Here is a 17,158-nt window from a genome sequence, read left to right on the forward strand (position 1 = left end):
ACAGTTGTGAATATGCAAATATATATATACACAACGAAACCTGTCTAAACCGGATCCCTTCCGGACTTTAAGGTTGTTCGGTTTAGAAAGGAGTTCAGTTTATTCAGGTTAAAATACACTAAAATTGACACAAAGGATCTTCAAGAAGTATCTTGTTAAAACAGGTTTTCGGATTATTCATGGTTCGGTTTAGACAAGTTTCACTGTATATAAAAATAGCCAATTACGAGGCCTTTCCGACGACTTTACTTAAATTTACACAAAAGCCACGGTTTAACATGGTCGCCGTCGGACAATGAAAATTATTCATAAAAATCGTAAAAATTAGGAAAAAGATCGTAAAGACTTGATTTTATTTCTTAAAGAAAACCTACACGTAGGGAATAGAACAAGCGCTGGACAGACCTCCTAGGCCGCAGGTTTACACAGCAAAATCGTCTCAAGTGACCACCACTCTTATTTCTTGACATACTGATCCATCGTACTTTACGGGTATTCATACTATATATAGAAGGGTATTCCAATGTACACGAGTCAAGTCGAGGTTTTATTTATTTATCACCGCAATCAAATTGCAAATGTTGTTGGTAGATTTTATGTTATTATTATGTTCCCATAACGAAATGGGAAAACATATTCTATTTTGTCGGTTTCGTCTTCTTATTATTAATACAAGTATTCAGTCTCTCAAGCATTTCTCCATGCCAAGAAATACCTCCAAAAAATTTCTGGTCTGCCCCTTACTGGCACTAATTATCTTTCGTATCGTGATGTGGTCATTAATGAATCTATTATCTCAGAAGGGTCTAAAGTTGGATTTTGGAGGGGTTTGTCTTGGCATGAAACACTGTTACCAACGGGCCATAAGCACTTTTGCCTAATGGAAAAAACTCATGTCACCAAAAGGTTGAAAACATGGTTGTCAAAGGACCATAAACACTGTCACCAAAGGGCCATAAACACTGTTCAAGTCTGTCGCCAAAGATCCATAAACACTGTCACCAAAGGGCCATAAACACTGGTCTGTCGCCAAAGGGCCATAAACACTATTGCCAAGAATTGACAATCTGATTCATTCTACTGCCGACGTTAATTATTTTATGTTAACTGCAGACGACGAATTTTGAAAAAATCTAGTGTGTAACGTCTTCACAAATCACAAACATTGCTCAACATGATATTACTGAAATTAGCACAAATCATTGCCGTTTTTTTTCATGTTTGTACTCGCTTAATTGCCAAAAATAGAGATAATGCGTTATTGTACAAAGGGGCTGAAAACACATTGTCCAGCCATTTTGGATATATAATCAATCTCACATCGACACAAAAAGATAAAATAAAAAAATATATTAAGTTACAGTGCTGTACAATCCCTCGATAATGTTTCAATTATTGATGGAACTTGTGTTCAGGTACCAGTATCGTATTGCATATCCCTGAGCAGGTGTACGTCAAAACATGGATGCTATAAAAATATAGTGCATTTTCTTTTTGCCTCTCTACAAACTAATATTTTGTCAAAAGATATGAACAATGACTTATAAAATAGAGCAAACATCACACTGTAAGATGAAGAACTTTTTTAAAAGAAAATCTAACATAATATCATAAAAATGTTCCACTGAAAAGGTTGGTTTGGTGAGTGCAAAACGAAAGTGAAAGTAGGGAAAATGGCTATTTATAGTTCGAGACTACTTTTCTGTCCGATCTTCGTGGACTCACCCTATTTTCTTTGCGGGAAATTATTTTTTTCACATGTCCTTAGAAATGCTACATAAGTGAAAGTTTTATTGAATCAATTTACATATTTTTTTTAAAAATCCTAAAAATATGCACTTCCCTATAGAAGTCTATGGGAAAATTAATACGATACTGAGACCTTCACAGTTGATTTTTGTGAAATTACTTCAGGGTTGTCGTTCTTTGTATATAGAGGATGAGCGGTACACAAAAAGCAACACAATTTCTTAAGTTAGTGGTGGAGTCCAGCGTTAAGATGAGGGGTTTCGAAAGTGTACTGAGCAAGGTATGTCAAATAACAAATGTCAAGATTAAATGTTTTTTTTTACAGTGAAACTGTATGCAATCCACAAGCCTGCTGTTATAGTAGCGAAATATGTCAAGGGAAATAACTGTGCTTTGCCTTCGACACTAGTATACGCAGTGGCATTTAGACAGACACTTAATATGATTGGCTAAATAAATACAGTTTTTCGTTGCACTTACCACAACGTTTGCTCTGGGCCTTTTTAAAGGTAGATCAAATTTATTACACGGAGCTTTCTTTTCTGTCATCTTGCAAAAGCGTAATCAAGGGAACCAAGGTTATAGCGGTAATCAAAAGAATGTAATCCAGGGACAAAGACCAGACATGGAAAACAGACATACAAAACAAAGAACATAAAGTAACTAAAATCATACATACAAAGTAACAAAAGCAAATGAGAAATTCGGACTCCACTAAAAACAGGGAGCATGGACCAGGTGCACCGGTAGGGTAAGCAAAATCATTCAGAGGTACATATAATTTTCAATGAGCAAATAGTGTTGAAAAGATGAAAAGTGAAAAAAATGTCTTTAAATTATTCAAAATATAAATGGAATAAACTTGTATATGGTAAAATGACAAACATTAATTTCATAAACCCTCTTTCAATGGGGAGATCATTAGCGGGAAAATGTTCAGTAGAAATGTGATGGGAATTTTAGTTTTTTTAATACTACAAGAAAGAAAAAATCCAGTGATCCCAATTTTCATTTTTAAATATGAAATAATGTCAAATAAGTGTTCTACGTACAAGTTTTATTAACCAGTTTTTTAATAGTGATGAAGCGAAACTGAAAATTCGTGACAGAATCTGTATAGATTTTTAAAAATTATGCAAAAAAATCGCCTATATATAGGCTCAATTATCTGGAAATTAAGTTCAGTGACCTATGTGTTTTATCTTATAAAATTTAGTTTCGTTAAAGGTCATCTTCGAGCAAGTAATTTGAAAATCTACCAACTAAGCCTAAAAATACAATATACGATCTTTAAACACACAAACACACGATCAGGGGGCAATATAGTCCAAATAATTATGCCGTCTTGGAAGGCTTATTTTTATTTTGTTTGCTCACCTCCCTTACTGCATTGGGCATGAACGTCAGCTTTAAAAAAAATGCCTCCGCGAACGTCGTGATTATCTGGAAGCAATATCAGGTAGCTAATTTAGATGAGCATACCTTAAACAAGATATCAGTGATAGTCTTCACGGAAAGGGTTGGACTGTAGGACGGATCCAGACACTTTGAAAAGGAGGGGTTCCTCAGAAAAAAAGGGGTGTTAGGACATTGCTATTTTTTGTCAATTTTACTCATGAAAACGAAATTTTTCATTCAAAAGAAGGGGTGTAAACCCCCCTTCATCCTCCCCCTAGATCTGCCACTGGAGTCCTCTGCATGGTTTCCTATATCACGAATCGAGTTGCTCGTGTCATTTGTGCGGTAAACGAAAGGATGTAAAACAAATCTGCGGTGGAGATGGACACAATAAATCATGGTCGACAAGTAATAAATATTCAACAATGACCTAAGTGAAGTTAATTTGGTACAAGACCTTTATCATTGTCTGAGTTAAAGGATCCTATAATTGAATTATAGCATTTAAAAAAAAACTTTTATAGATCAGAGTTGTGAGTGGTGGAAATGGACACTGTGTTTGTGAAATGACCGTTTCAGAGGATGACCAGAATAGAGGAGGGACACTCCATGGTGGTATGACAGCTACATTAGTGGATGCGGTTTCCACGTGGGCTCTTCTGACATCAGAAAAACAAGTGGCAGGAGTTAGCGTCGATATGGGTATATCGTAAGGATCTCCTTTACATTTACTATTGAAATATTTTTGCATGCAAGCTTATTTTCAATCATTTTACTTTCTATTTCAAGCACACAAGAACCCCGACAGAAAATCGGGAATGAATTTTTTTTTAAGCGCGACCCTTTCATGTGTTTATGCAATGCATGTATGAACTTTTGCATGTAGGTACAAACTGCGACTGATATACTAGACAATTGTGGTATACTATTAAAGAATCGTTTTCCCCCGATAATATGACAATATTTGACAAGAAAAACTAGCTATTTTTATAGTATTTATTACGAGTTTACTGGTTCTAAAACTCCACAACAGCCTTGTCGTACTAGTATATTGTAGTTTAAATAATAGAAACAACGTGCTGCATCCTATTGGTTTGACATATTTGTCCTGTCTTCTGGAAATATATGTTAAGCATTATTCAGTTGGGAGTGAAGAATCCGGGAAGATTTGTATATAACTGGATTAGAAACTGAATATTTTAAAGACTAATCCGATACAAGTTTTAGTTCATCTTGTTAAATGACTTTTATGTCTTCTTTATAGATATATGAAATCAGCCAAGGTTGGTGAAGACATCGTGATAGACGCTCAAACGTTAAAACTTGGAAGTCGATTAGCCTTCTTATCTGTAGATATTAGTAAGAAATCGGATGGAACATTGATTGCTAAGGGCAAACACACCAAATTTATAGGATCATGAAAAATTTCGAAGTTCTTGTATGTTTGTGATGTACCTATAGTGATTTCGGTCGATTGTGTTTGAAGAATTAATGATTAATATCTTGCATGTTTGTCATTTTAATGTCGAGAAATACATGATGCCATTGAAAAAGAAATATACACGAAACAATTTTTTTACTTGAAAAGAAGATAGGTATTACTTTTATGAGGGATTATTAGAATTATATCAGATCTGTTTGAAATTCATTTTTTTAATTTGTTTGGTTCATTTTTGTGTTACTTTTTTGTAATGTTCTATTACGATAATGAACACCGATTCTTATTTTTATGTTATTTCTGCTGTTTTAATGGCTACTGAAAAAACACAATTATGTCCTTTACATAGTTTATGTACTTTTCAGAGAACTTAAATGATTGTTATTACCAGTCAGCAGTCTGTTACTGTGAGTTCAACAATCTTTTCCCATGAGTAACTGAGAATCTATATCAATAATGTGTTTCAGGAATAATGCAAGGATCAACATAATTACTGGCAGGTCCAGTATTTTAGGTTAGGGGAGTGTAAATTAAATCTCGAGAGAATCAATTAAAAAAAAAACCAAATGGAGATAGAATTCTATGAAAAATCAAAATTTCAAGCTGAAAAAACATCCCCTCTTGATCCATCGATGGTAGGTACATGCATATTATATTTCATTCCTTCAGGAACAATTCCAGATTTTGGAACAAAATACATCAACTGACAAAATGGACAAAAAATGACACAAAATTCTGTCAAACTTAGCAAATAAAAGGACTTCTCAAGTTAGCCTTACCCAATTACATGTAAATTGCATTCAACAAACCTAAGTACACACTGATATCTAAACAAAGTAAAGTTGTACTGGCTAATAAGTATTATATGAAAAATCATGCAAAGGCACAACAAAACTTAGTCATGATCATGGAAGAAAAAAATAGCTTACCTGATTTACCACAGCCTTAAAAAACTGATTAAATTGAATATTGTGAGAAAGCAAATACTAGAAGAAATGACTGTTTTGAAGTATGAACTTTCTTTTAACCCTGGTGGACTGGTAATAGTCTATTAATTTCTTCTCCCAGATTTCACCAAGATGCAGCATATTGTTATAGTTTCATGAAAATTGCATAACCTTATTTTATTGCTATGTGTTACAGATTGTGGCTTTTCATCACTCAGGTGAAAGCTCTACTTAGTGAACATTCCTAAAACTTCAAGGATAAACATTTTAGTTATATTAATCTTGTTCCAAATATTTGAGAATTGTGTTAACTGAGGAAAAAGACAGCTAAACAACTATAATGGTAAAAGCATACTCACAAGATGATCTCATCACAAGTTGCTTTTAAAGAGCATCAAATTTTCCTTCAATCTCCACTAAGTGCATCAGTATCATTTTGAAGGAAAACAGTAATACTAGATTTCCATATCTTTTTAGATGAAATTATAATGATCTTAAATATTAAAATATAAGCAAGAGGCTCCCAGGAGCCTGAATTGCTCACCTGGTTAAAGTTTGTCTTTCATTGGCAATTAATTTATCAAGGAGTTGTCCAACAATTTGGACTCAAGAAGACTTTGGTAGGACTGTCATAAGGATCATTTCAGTGATAGAAAGTTTCTTTCTGTTATAGTTTTAAAGATATTGGCTGAAAACTGTTGAAAAAAACTGTCATTTTTCATCTTTCAAGGGCAATAACTCTTAAAGGAGTCACCTGACAACTTTTGAAGGCCTTATATAACAAGGGTCATTTCAGCTATAGAAATAATTTTTCTAAACCTAACAGTTTTGGAGATACTTATGAAAAACTATTGTCTGGCCCTATGTTCTATTTTTAGTAACAGCAGCCAGGTTTTTTGAAAATATAGCAAAAAAACTTCAAAAAAGGGCATTCACTCAAACAGGGCCTAAGGTCTCACTAACCACTTCTGGGTCAAATGGCCACCCCCCTATGTAGTACCAAAAACACACTGAACCTAAACATATGCATTGTAAGTGCATTATTTGTGTGTATTATGATTAAAAGAAGTCAAAATAAAGCTGAGAATGTGTACTTTAAAATCATATATGTAATTAACTACAAAAGTGTATAAATATTATTTACATGTGTGAGTAATTTGCCTCCATGCTGTCAGTTAGCAGAACAGGTAAAAACGTGGATTTTCAGTATTATTTTTTCAAGTAAATTTTGTGAAGAATTTCTACAATCATCGTACCATTAGCATAATGATTTTGGAAGCCTTATTTTCCAAGCTTCACAACAGTATACAACTTTAAGATATCATTTGTCCTGGGAATTCAGAGTGAGACTGAAAATTATTTTTTTAACATGTAAAGTAATGGAAACGTTAGAAGTGGTTAGTGAGACCATAACATATCAATATGAAAATTTGACCACAGATAAATCTCATCATGCTGAACACTTTTATCTCGTGTCAGAATTTGGCTAAACCTAACAGTTTTGGAGATATATGCGAAAAACTACTGTCTGACCCCTATGTTCTATTTTTAGTAACGGTGGCCATGTTTTCCAATGGATCAAAAATCCCCACATAATTTCTATGCAGGATACCCCAAGGAACATTCATACCAAGTTTGGTTCCAATTGGTCAAGTGGTGTCGGAGAAGAGTTTTGAAAAATTGTTAATGACGACGACGATGGACCCCAAGTGATGGCAATAGCTCACATGACCTTTGGTCAGGTGAGCTAAAAATGGATTTAGAGTCAATTTCTGGGTATTTACTCTGTATATGTCAAAGGTGTGTTTTGCATTTTGCTTCACAGTTTGTAATTGTTGTATAAGGTTAATATATATTGATCAATGATTAACTGTAATGTAATTTTAATTCAAAATGTATTGGAAATAAAAGTTATACATTTTTTTAAGGGATAGCCAGATCAGAATTACATGTAAGAGGATTAAAATGTATTACTTTTTAAAATGCCATAATTTTCTAGCACAGCTTAAAATAAAATCCCAGATTTTTTAGTATGTAAGATTAAAACACAAAGAGAGTGAAGCATTATGCCTCAATGAAGAATACCATTAAACATCATTGTATGCATCACAAAGACATTCTTACTTCAATAAAAGATTACAGTACTGTTTCATTTTTTTTTATACAATGCATTCGAAAAGGAATATAGGAAAATTACTGACATAAATATATGTTCCTGATTTTTTTTTGGATTCCCAAGTAGTTCTAGAAAATCTCCTCAAATTTGTTGTTGTTGCAAAAACAAAGTTGTTGCAATAAACAACACCATATAAACCAACCTATTTAACAAGTTTTTACACTAAGTAAGAATCTTCACAGGCATTTGGGGGATGGAGAAATACAAGACTTTCCTGGTTTTTAATATCAGAAAAAAAGGTATAAAAGATAGTAATATATAAAACTTGATACACAAAACATAATACAGATAGCACCCATTCTGTTATCTACAAATTTGATTTTAAATCATAAACATGAATTACAACAGAAATAATACACAAAGATCAATACAATAAATTACTGTACATAATTTTACAAAATCAAATTACCTCCCTTTAATATTTACACACATACCGGTTCACATATATTAAGTCATAAATTTTACAAAATATATGATTGATATTTTTTGTATTTGTCATACATGTAATTATTACTAGAATCAGTTTTTACTTTTTAACAAATCTACTAGAAAGGTAGTGTTCATAACCAGAAGGAACTCTCTCAGAGAGTCAACCAACTAAATTAAAGCCACAAAAAGCCAACAAAATTAAGTTTAAAAATTTGATTTATATCATTTTCTTAAAACCAGTTAGGAGCTAATCAGTGGAATCATCTTCAAATATGTTGTTAATATCGGTTACAGACCACCAATTCAACCAATGAGCATTTGGAACGTACGCAAAAATAGTCCTACGCAGAAATTACCCCTGTTCCTCATAGTGCTGTGAAAAAAGTTCTCATCTTATTTAAAAAATTTAAACAGTTTCTGAAAGGAAAAACATTTCTGTACATTTTATAGGTGCATTTTGCTTCTTGTGATGTGAAGCCTAATCTCCATAATGAATTTTAAATATACCCCTATCTTGTGAAAACACTGGGATTTCCCATGCTATTTATAGACCCTTCACTTCCGGTGACCAGTACTGCACTGCAAGTCTGCTAACCCCACATGCCATTCTGAGGATTGTGAGCTGACATATGTAGAATCATGCTGATATATAGTCATCTGCAGGTTAAAGTTAAGGTAAAGTCCAGAGAAGCCATTGAATATTGTGAAATTAGCATAGAAGCCTATGGGAAGTTGAATTAGTGGTTTTTAGCCTATCTTGTGTTTCCAGGAAATTAAAAATAATAGTACATATACTTTCTAATCATAAGCTTTAGTAGATGTAGATAACAATCATATTCAGCACATTGAATAATATTGCTCAAAAGCAGCAAAAGTACAGACAGAGGACAAACCCAAGACTAACAAACATAGTTCTATCTAAAGCTTATACTGCATATATGTAGTCAAATATTTTTAATAGAAATGTGAACTTTAAAAAAAATTTAAAATGTGTTTTAAATATACTTGTATATTTTTGTATAAAAAAACCCCTCTAAATTTGGTACCCACTTTCATACAGAACATCTTAAATTTCAAATCATAAAATATTTTTTCTATCATTTAAATACTCCTATTGTCTCATCAAAATAATTAATGGGGACCTAAACTATTGGTATATGATCGGAGAAACACATGTTGTATTACATATGTAAACTACTGGCCTTCTAACACATTTCCATTTTATGTGTACCACTAGTGAGTATACAATTTTCCGAATACATTCATACATATTATACTCCACTAGCACAAAATAACAGATTTAAGGACGGATGTTTACGATTATCTCCCTACAGACATAGCTCAAGTAGCAGTTGTTACATAAATAGTAGAACTGTGAAATTACAAATAAATGGTGCTCTTTAAAGAGATAAACCTACATACCAAATTTAATCAATCTTAAATTTAAATGCATCCATAGGACACATGTGCTTCCATTACCTCTATAAACAGTAAACAGGAAGTAGATGCTAGACCAAGACAAAACTGATACACAATATACAGCCTGTAATACTAAGGCACATAATATTTAAATTGGTCCAATGAATCGATTTGGGGACATACTGCATGTACACAGAAATACAGATAGCAGTAGTAGTTTTATGACTCTAAGGGGTATAAAATCATTAACCATTAATTATGTCATACACTATGATGAATTTAAGAACACAATGCATATATCTGTAGTAGATGTGTAATAGAAACAATGAACCTTGACCAGATAAACAGTGATACAGACTGAAAACATACAACCTCAACCTATGACAATGGACATCAAATACTGTGAAATTTGGATTTTTTGGGGGATACCAATTTTGCAGTTCATGTGGATCAGTCAAATCATACATTAAAATTCCTAACAAAAATACAATTTCTATTTAAAACCATGATGACTTTACAAAATCAACAAACCAATGCATTTTTCAAAGCAATGAAACTTGATACCTAAAATTATAACTAGTACCTTCACAGCTTCAGGAGAAGTGTACTGAAATAAAACACCTCTCAAAGACACTACATGTATACATGTATGTAACGGTATATCTAGATTGTCTTAGGCAGTTTATAAATGATCAATATTCGGCAGAATATAACAGACATAAAGCCAATTGTACTGTCTAGCAATGGCTAAAAAAAAAGACATGTACATTACAGTCCAGTAATGTTTGGCACTAAAAATATATGATGCAATAAAATTATTCGAACCACAAATGAATCTTGTAATGTAAATGAGAAGTATTTGATTAAATACATGTCATTTACATGTATAAATGACCAGCTTATTTCAAATTCACACATGAAACAAGGTAGTTGATGAAAGTTTAATATCTTTATGAATTTTGCTGTTGCTAAATATAGTCAACATTTATCATACAGTATAGTTTATCCACATGTGTACATGACTACAATGTATCCCTAACACTACAAGTCTATTAAAATATTGGAAAGATAATAGTAATATCAGTCCTGGATAAAACACTTTCCTCATATCAACAACTGAATGATTAATACAAAAATCATTCATATATATTACACTTCTATAATATTTTTACTTGAGTAACTGCCATTACAATGGAACCTGTCTAAATCATTAATATACTGGAAACCAGCAGGAAACAGACATCTTTTATATCAGTTATACTGGAAACCAGTAGGAAACAGACATCTTTATATCAGTTTTAATGCATTTAGAACATAATATTACCAAAAATCTGCTTAAGAATGTTTGGTGGTTACGATCAGCCGTTTTTGTCAGATTTTTGGACTTCCCTGGATTTATTCATTTCATAGCATTAAATTTTTGCTCATTGTCCTCCACTTTTCTTTTCATAATTTAATTAAACACACTCTTAAATTTTATTTAAGATGTTTTTTATGAAATCAGTGGTTTTGATAGATAAAACCTACTAAGACAATACCTATGGAAATCTTGAGAAATCCTTTTCCTGCCAAAATTTCAAATGCTTATACAGTTGAACCTCGTTAAGTCGAAGTCGAAGGGACCATACAACAATGTTCGAGTTATCCGAGGTTTGGGTAATCCAAGGTCGAGGATAAACTGGAAATACTAGTAGTTTGGTCAATGATTGTTTCTGTATTTACATCATTTGTTGTGCTTACACAGTACTCCGTAATGTCTTGTGTTTCATATCGGAAGATATTTTTTTTGTATGTTGTATATCATGTTTGAAATACTGAACAGCACCGAGTGTTTTAGTGAAATTTCCTTTATATATTTTCTACATCAAAATCGTCACAGTTCATAACATGCTGCTTTGTTTGATTCACAATCAGGAGTATCGTCAAACCATGTGCTCTACATTATTACGATAAAATTTCAAATTCACTAGCGAAACGAATGTAGTCATTGAAATACCCTTACATCTGTTTTTGACAACATGCACAATTTTAAATTAATTAAATACACAAATCAAACCATAAAGAGTGTCAACATATTAATTTTAAAAGCCACACTAATCGTTGTTAAAACACACTTCGATCATGGTTTGTAATAAATCAATCAGTTTTCTGACTAATTAGTTGACTTCGAGACATCAGGGTTAAATAACATCGAAGTTCTATCGAGGGGACTAATTAATAACCTTGAGTTATCCGAGGTTTCGGGTCATCCGAGGTAAAATTGAATTGGAGTAAGGGGAGTTTTGCTGGGACTTTGTAATTAGTTTGAGTCATCCAAGATTTCGACTAATCCGAGTTCGACACATTGTGGTTCGACTGTATCTCAAAAACAAGCACACTGACCCATCTATTTTTTTACTAATTATGTTCGAGCATGAAAGATCATAAAAGGTCTCACAACCCTTTAAAAAAAATAGACCAGTGAACATCCTTAATTAGACAAATCCTTCTGAGAGGTTTGAGATTTAGACAGGTTTCAGTGAACACAGACATGATTTACTGATTTGCCCTGAGAGTAACACAACATTATCAACAAAGTTTGTATAGTCTATTGCACAGGAAGAAAATGCTTAGTGGGACCATTACACCGGGCAGTCTACTTTGTGTAAATCATATGACTGAGCCAGATTGAAGAAATCTACAGGTTGAGAGTTTATACGGACATTTCTTAAACAACCCTCGAAATTGTTGGATGAAAGAACTGTGTCTGGCTTCAATGAAGGATCTAAAAAAGAAGAAAAGTAGAACAGTTGCAGTCAATAATGCTTCTTTGCCTGTGTAATAACAATATAGATCAATAATCTATTACAGACCATTTTCTTCTAAGGGGTGGTCTGGGAATTTATGTTGAAAGCATGAAAGTAATTTTTTTTTTCTAACAGCAGCTGGAGTTTAAAACTTTATTTGAAAATCTAACATTATAAAGTAATAGGGGAAATATTTAATTATATTTTTTTCTGTTCATGGCTGAGTAAAAAAAAAAAAAGATCAATGAAAACCTTGTCCCTTCTTACTTGAATTACATGGCAATATCATATATTTGTTAATTTTCTTTTTTTGTGTCACCTTAAAAGTATCGCATAAAATTGCAAAAAAAAAAACAACAGAAAATTTCTAAATTTGCCAATAAAGTGTTCTATATTTACAGAAGTTCATTTAAATTTTACCAAAATCTCATCTTGCTTCTTAAATAAATCTGCTTAAAAATGATGGTTTATAAATTCTTTTTCTCATAGAAAGTTCAAGGGAGAAAACTCACTTGGAATGCCTCCAATAAAAAAGGGAGCTGATGTATCTATATCAGCATCTTCTGCATCACTAATACCATATATAGGATCATAACTATCAACAGTTAACTCTATAATGTCTCCAGCAACTTCAGCTCTTACAGCATGCCAGTTTCTATCACAGAGTTCACCATAGGTATTTCCTGATACGGCTGAATACTGGTCATTATTCAACACTGAGAAGTGAATCTGGAAAAAAATATAAATGGTATTTATACTGGGCAATTACATTTATCCCTTGATAACAATTTTTGTGGTTCCAGGAAAGAAAAACCTTGGTTCATTGATTCCGGTATTTATGGATAAGACCATTCCAGCATATGAACTAATGGGAAATTTCCTTTCCGTTTGGAATCAAATTTCATGCTTGCCAAACTCAAGAAAACTGACTGATACCCACAGAAATTAAAGCTTTCACAATAAATAAAAAACGTCACCAAAATAGTGAGCAGTAAATTGCTCTCACTACTTAAAAATTTTCTTATTGATATTTTGTTATGACAAGACAGCAATTGCAGGGAGCAAGCTTAGAATTATATACTAGTATGAAGCGCAGATTCTTTCTCTCAAGACCTTGTAAACTTGCATCATTCATTCAAATATCAGTATAATAAAACACAATGTTATTGATTTGTGTTATATACTAATACATGTAGTGTCTCATTCATCTGATGAACAGTTATACCAACATTGCAAAAAAAAAAAAAAGAAAAGAGGGATGACAGTATGCAACATAATACAAATTATGTACAAGGCAGAGGAAAATTGCTAAATATATGTTTGTAATTGGAAAAGTTACTTACAATTTGTAAATCACAATTCAAAATATATATTTCCTACCTTTCCATCATAAAGTTCTATACTGAGACCTGGACCAGCAGCAGTATTACTTATGGACAGGATCAACCCTTCTAACTTAGTGGTACGGAACTCAAAGTTAATAACCATACCACGGCCAATTCTAAAATTATTGTCTGGAAAATAAATATAACATTGTAAAGTACCCTATGTTCTAAATTGGATACCTGTAAGTTAGATCTTCATAAACTCAGTTAATTCAATGTTATAATCATATATATCTTCAAATCAATAAGATATAGTACACTTAAAAAATTTCAATAATTATTCAGATTCAAATACACTGAAGATTAGACTCACCTGTGATTCTTGCAACATGTGCAATTGTTTTCCATTAAAAAAAAATACATCCAGAATCAGTATACTTTAGACATCACCTGCAGTAATTTAAATACCAGCATGCCTGAGACAGATTTCCTGCAAAGCAAGCTATATTTTCAGACTTTTATGCTGGCTATATCACAAAATTATGCATTAAGATAACTCAGAAGGAGCTGAAACATTAATGATTTGAAACCCAACAATATCATCCAATAACCACTTGTGAAGACAACAGAATACCTACCAATAATACCATATCCTGAGCCTGGGAAGTATACACCTGGTTCTACATTAACATAGCACTTAGTCACACCCTTCACAATCACAGCATCCTTAATCAAAATGATCTGATTGTTGATGTAATAGTTCCTCAAACATCCTCTAATACTGTGCTGTACTAACTCAGGCCGCTTACTCAGATCAAACTTTACTCCTCCAACAAATACTGGGGAATCTATTTTTAGCTTTCTTTTGATTGGTTCTTTCTTGGTGTTTTTGTCTACTATGATTTTAATGTTCTTTGTTCCTTTCAAGACTTGTACAGAGTGCCATTGACCATCGTTGGCTTTAGAAGTCGAGTTGACACTGTGGAGGACTCCATCATATTTAAAAAATACCATAAAGATTCCATTCATCAGCTGTCCTGCTATATAGTCTCCATCAAAGTTTTTTGGGTTACCAATAAGGAAGATGGCACCATTTGGATGGAAGGTTCTAAACTCAAAACTTATATTAAACCTATAAATAGAGCAAACAAGATCTTATTTAGTATTGGACCAATTTTAAATCAAAACACAGAAATCAAACATTACAATTTAATTGCACAACAATCTAATTAAAAGCTGACCTCGCAGCTCACGGTTTTTCTGTTATGTCACATGCAAGATCAGCTTTTAATTAGAATGCTTGCACAAGGAACACACATTAGAGGTCTACTAGTTTAACTTACTTTTATATTACAACGATAATAACAGAAGTCTACAACAATTTTTGCCCTCATAAAAAAAGACAGTAAGGAAATCCTTACAAAATTATCTAATGCATTTACATCTTAAATTTGAATTCAAAAGGTATTGTATCAGGCATCATTTTCTGCTCAGAGAAATTTTAAAATTATTGTAAATATATGAATTACTTGAATTTGTGCCTGTTAAAATAGCATGTTTTCATGGATCAAAGACTAGTGAATTTTAATCAGAATGTGATGCTCATATGAAAAAAAAACTTATGTAATGTTTGTGTTTCAGTTTTTTAAAAATGTGTTAGGTTTATTTTATGAATTTTCATCAAAGTTTTTTTTTTTTAATTCCCAATTTTATTCAGTTCTTCAATTACCACTGGTAAACTGTTACTTGTTTTTGAAATTCAAAATTAATCCTTTTCAAAAAACAGAAGATTTCCCTAAATAAAAAAATTCTCTTTTTTCCTGTTAAAGACTCCAACTCCTTCAGAATTTATTTTCAAAATAATATATATCCATTACATAGAATAAAAATGTTTCAAACTAAAAATGAAACTAACATCAAACTGCACACCATGCATTGAAATAATTAATTACATGTCAACTCTAAATTGAAGACAATCCTTAGAGATAATATACCTCAAGAAAAAAAACACCTAAGGCAGTCATTTAAACTGTATAAAAACATTACTCATTTTAATCAAAGAGGAATTTCATAATGACGATCTACCAAAAAAATTGTAAACAAAGGTCTGTGCAAATATAACCTGATATATGACATAAACATTTTAACTTCGTTCATTTGATGAAATTGCTTTTAGAGGCAATTCATTCTTGATTTTTCCATAAGAATATTAAATGCTAATTTGGAGTATGATTTTTTAAAAACAATAAAACTACAGTTCATTAATTGAACATTATGGAATACCCTCAGTAAAGATCAGCAAACCAAAGGGTTGAAGAAACTAAGGTGGTCCAAATTCACATTAACTTGGAAAGTTAAGTAGACTCCATTATAAGTAATACAATGTAGTTAAAGGACTCAAGATGTCCATGTGGAGTATATTAAAATCCACCAAAAGAGACAGCAATAAAAACATAAAGAACTTGTTTTTCAGCTGACAACAGATAAAGACAGAGGATTGTAGATATAAAGGCAGAGGATTGTAGATATAAAGACAGAGGATTGTAGATATAAAGACTTCCTTCTATTAAAGTAGCTCGGACCACTACAATATTGGAAAATAGGTCAGACTGGTAATGAGTAAAGGTCAAGGTATACCACCTAAAATATTTATATAAGGATTCATTTGTACCATTACCATGGATATCAAATACTGTCATGACCCCTTTAACTGTCAATACAGCTGAATGGTTAATTTCTTCCATGGACCTTTAAAATCTTACATCACTTCACAGATCTTTCATTTTTTTAGGTGAATTTGCATCACTTCTGATTGACAGTGCATATAATCAAATCAATGTATTTTTGGTCTTGAACAGTATTGCTAAGCAATATTTCTGCTTGTAAAGTGGTATACTGAAGCAGGAGGCAGGGTAGCAAAGCTATACAAGAATGCCTAATTAACTTGTCTGGGCCTAAATCAATGAACCAAGAAAATTTCATTGATGACAAGATGTCCCCCAATTCTTTTTTTTTTTTAAACGATATGATTAATATTGATTTCTACTCCTTCAAAAAATAACTCAATAAAGACAAAGTAACTTGACTTTTTCATTTCCCGTTGTTTAAATCATCAAATTAACTTTTATATCAATCAATTGTTTAATAGAATTAAATATAATTTGGCAGACAAACTTAATGATACATGAAAACTAAGTGCCAAGCAAACTTCAAAATAAGTTCAAATCTTGCTTTTAAAATATGTGATATTAAAACTAACAACAAAAAAAATAGAGGAAAAAAGCTTTGACACATTTTAAATCATTTATTCTTATAGAAATATGTCAACAGGTATCAATTCATCCGGCTACAAAATGTTGCCTTAAATTTGCTGCCAAATTCTTGAAATTACACATCAGATACAAATGATATATGAGAATAATATTGAATTCAGGGTTATATATGATGATGACCTACCATACTTGATCCCCACTGAAAATTAGAGGCATATA

General features: G+C 32.1%; 2 protein-coding genes across 3 annotated transcripts in view; one reads left to right on the plus strand and one right to left on the minus strand.

The window, feature by feature from the left end:
• Window positions 1-1,878: 1,878 nt before the first annotated feature.
• Window positions 1,879-7,679, plus strand: LOC148629619 (acyl-coenzyme A thioesterase 13-like). Its single transcript, XM_088554359.1, has 3 exons — window positions 1,879-2,029; window positions 3,672-3,856; window positions 4,412-7,679. Exons 1-3 carry the CDS (start codon window positions 1,940-1,942, stop codon window positions 4,566-4,568), a joined length of 432 nt encoding a protein of 143 aa, XP_088410485.1. The 5' UTR covers window positions 1,879-1,939; the 3' UTR covers window positions 4,569-7,679.
• A 235-nt stretch (window positions 7,680-7,914) lies between these two features.
• Window positions 7,915-17,158, minus strand: part of LOC148629620 (laminin subunit alpha-2-like) — a 94,433-nt gene continuing 85,189 nt past the window's right edge. For both annotated transcript variants that reach the window (XM_088554299.1, XM_088554292.1), the window contains 5 exons: window positions 17,124-17,138; window positions 14,306-14,799; window positions 13,723-13,856; window positions 12,855-13,071; window positions 7,915-12,320 (listed from right to left, as the gene is read on the minus strand). In XM_088554299.1, the coding sequence (XP_088410425.1) occupies window positions 12,178-12,320; window positions 12,855-13,071; window positions 13,723-13,856; window positions 14,306-14,799; window positions 17,124-17,138 (1,003 nt within the window). In that variant the 3' untranslated portion in view covers window positions 7,915-12,177. The remainder of the gene's footprint in view (window positions 12,321-12,854; window positions 13,072-13,722; window positions 13,857-14,305; window positions 14,800-17,123; window positions 17,139-17,158) is intronic.

Source organism: Perna viridis, chromosome 1 (genome assembly GCF_037379345.1).
Source record: "Perna viridis isolate PV_CMFRI_1.1 ecotype Kerala chromosome 1, ASM3737934v1, whole genome shotgun sequence".
Lineage (NCBI taxonomy): Eukaryota > Metazoa > Mollusca > Bivalvia > Mytilida > Mytilidae > Perna > Perna viridis.

Excerpts from the sequence above, each read along its gene's own strand:
- LOC148629619 (XM_088554359.1), top strand. The coding sequence starts at position 1,940 with ATGAGCGGTACACAAAAAGCAACACAATTTCTTAAGTTAGTGGTGGAG. Across the intron at positions 2,030-3,671 it reads TCGAAAGTGTACTGAGCAAG|ATCAGAGTTGTGAGTGGTGG; the intron begins GTATGTCAAATA and ends AAACTTTTATAG. Across the intron at positions 3,857-4,411 it reads AGCGTCGATATGGGTATATC|ATATATGAAATCAGCCAAGG; the intron begins GTAAGGATCTCC and ends TCTTCTTTATAG.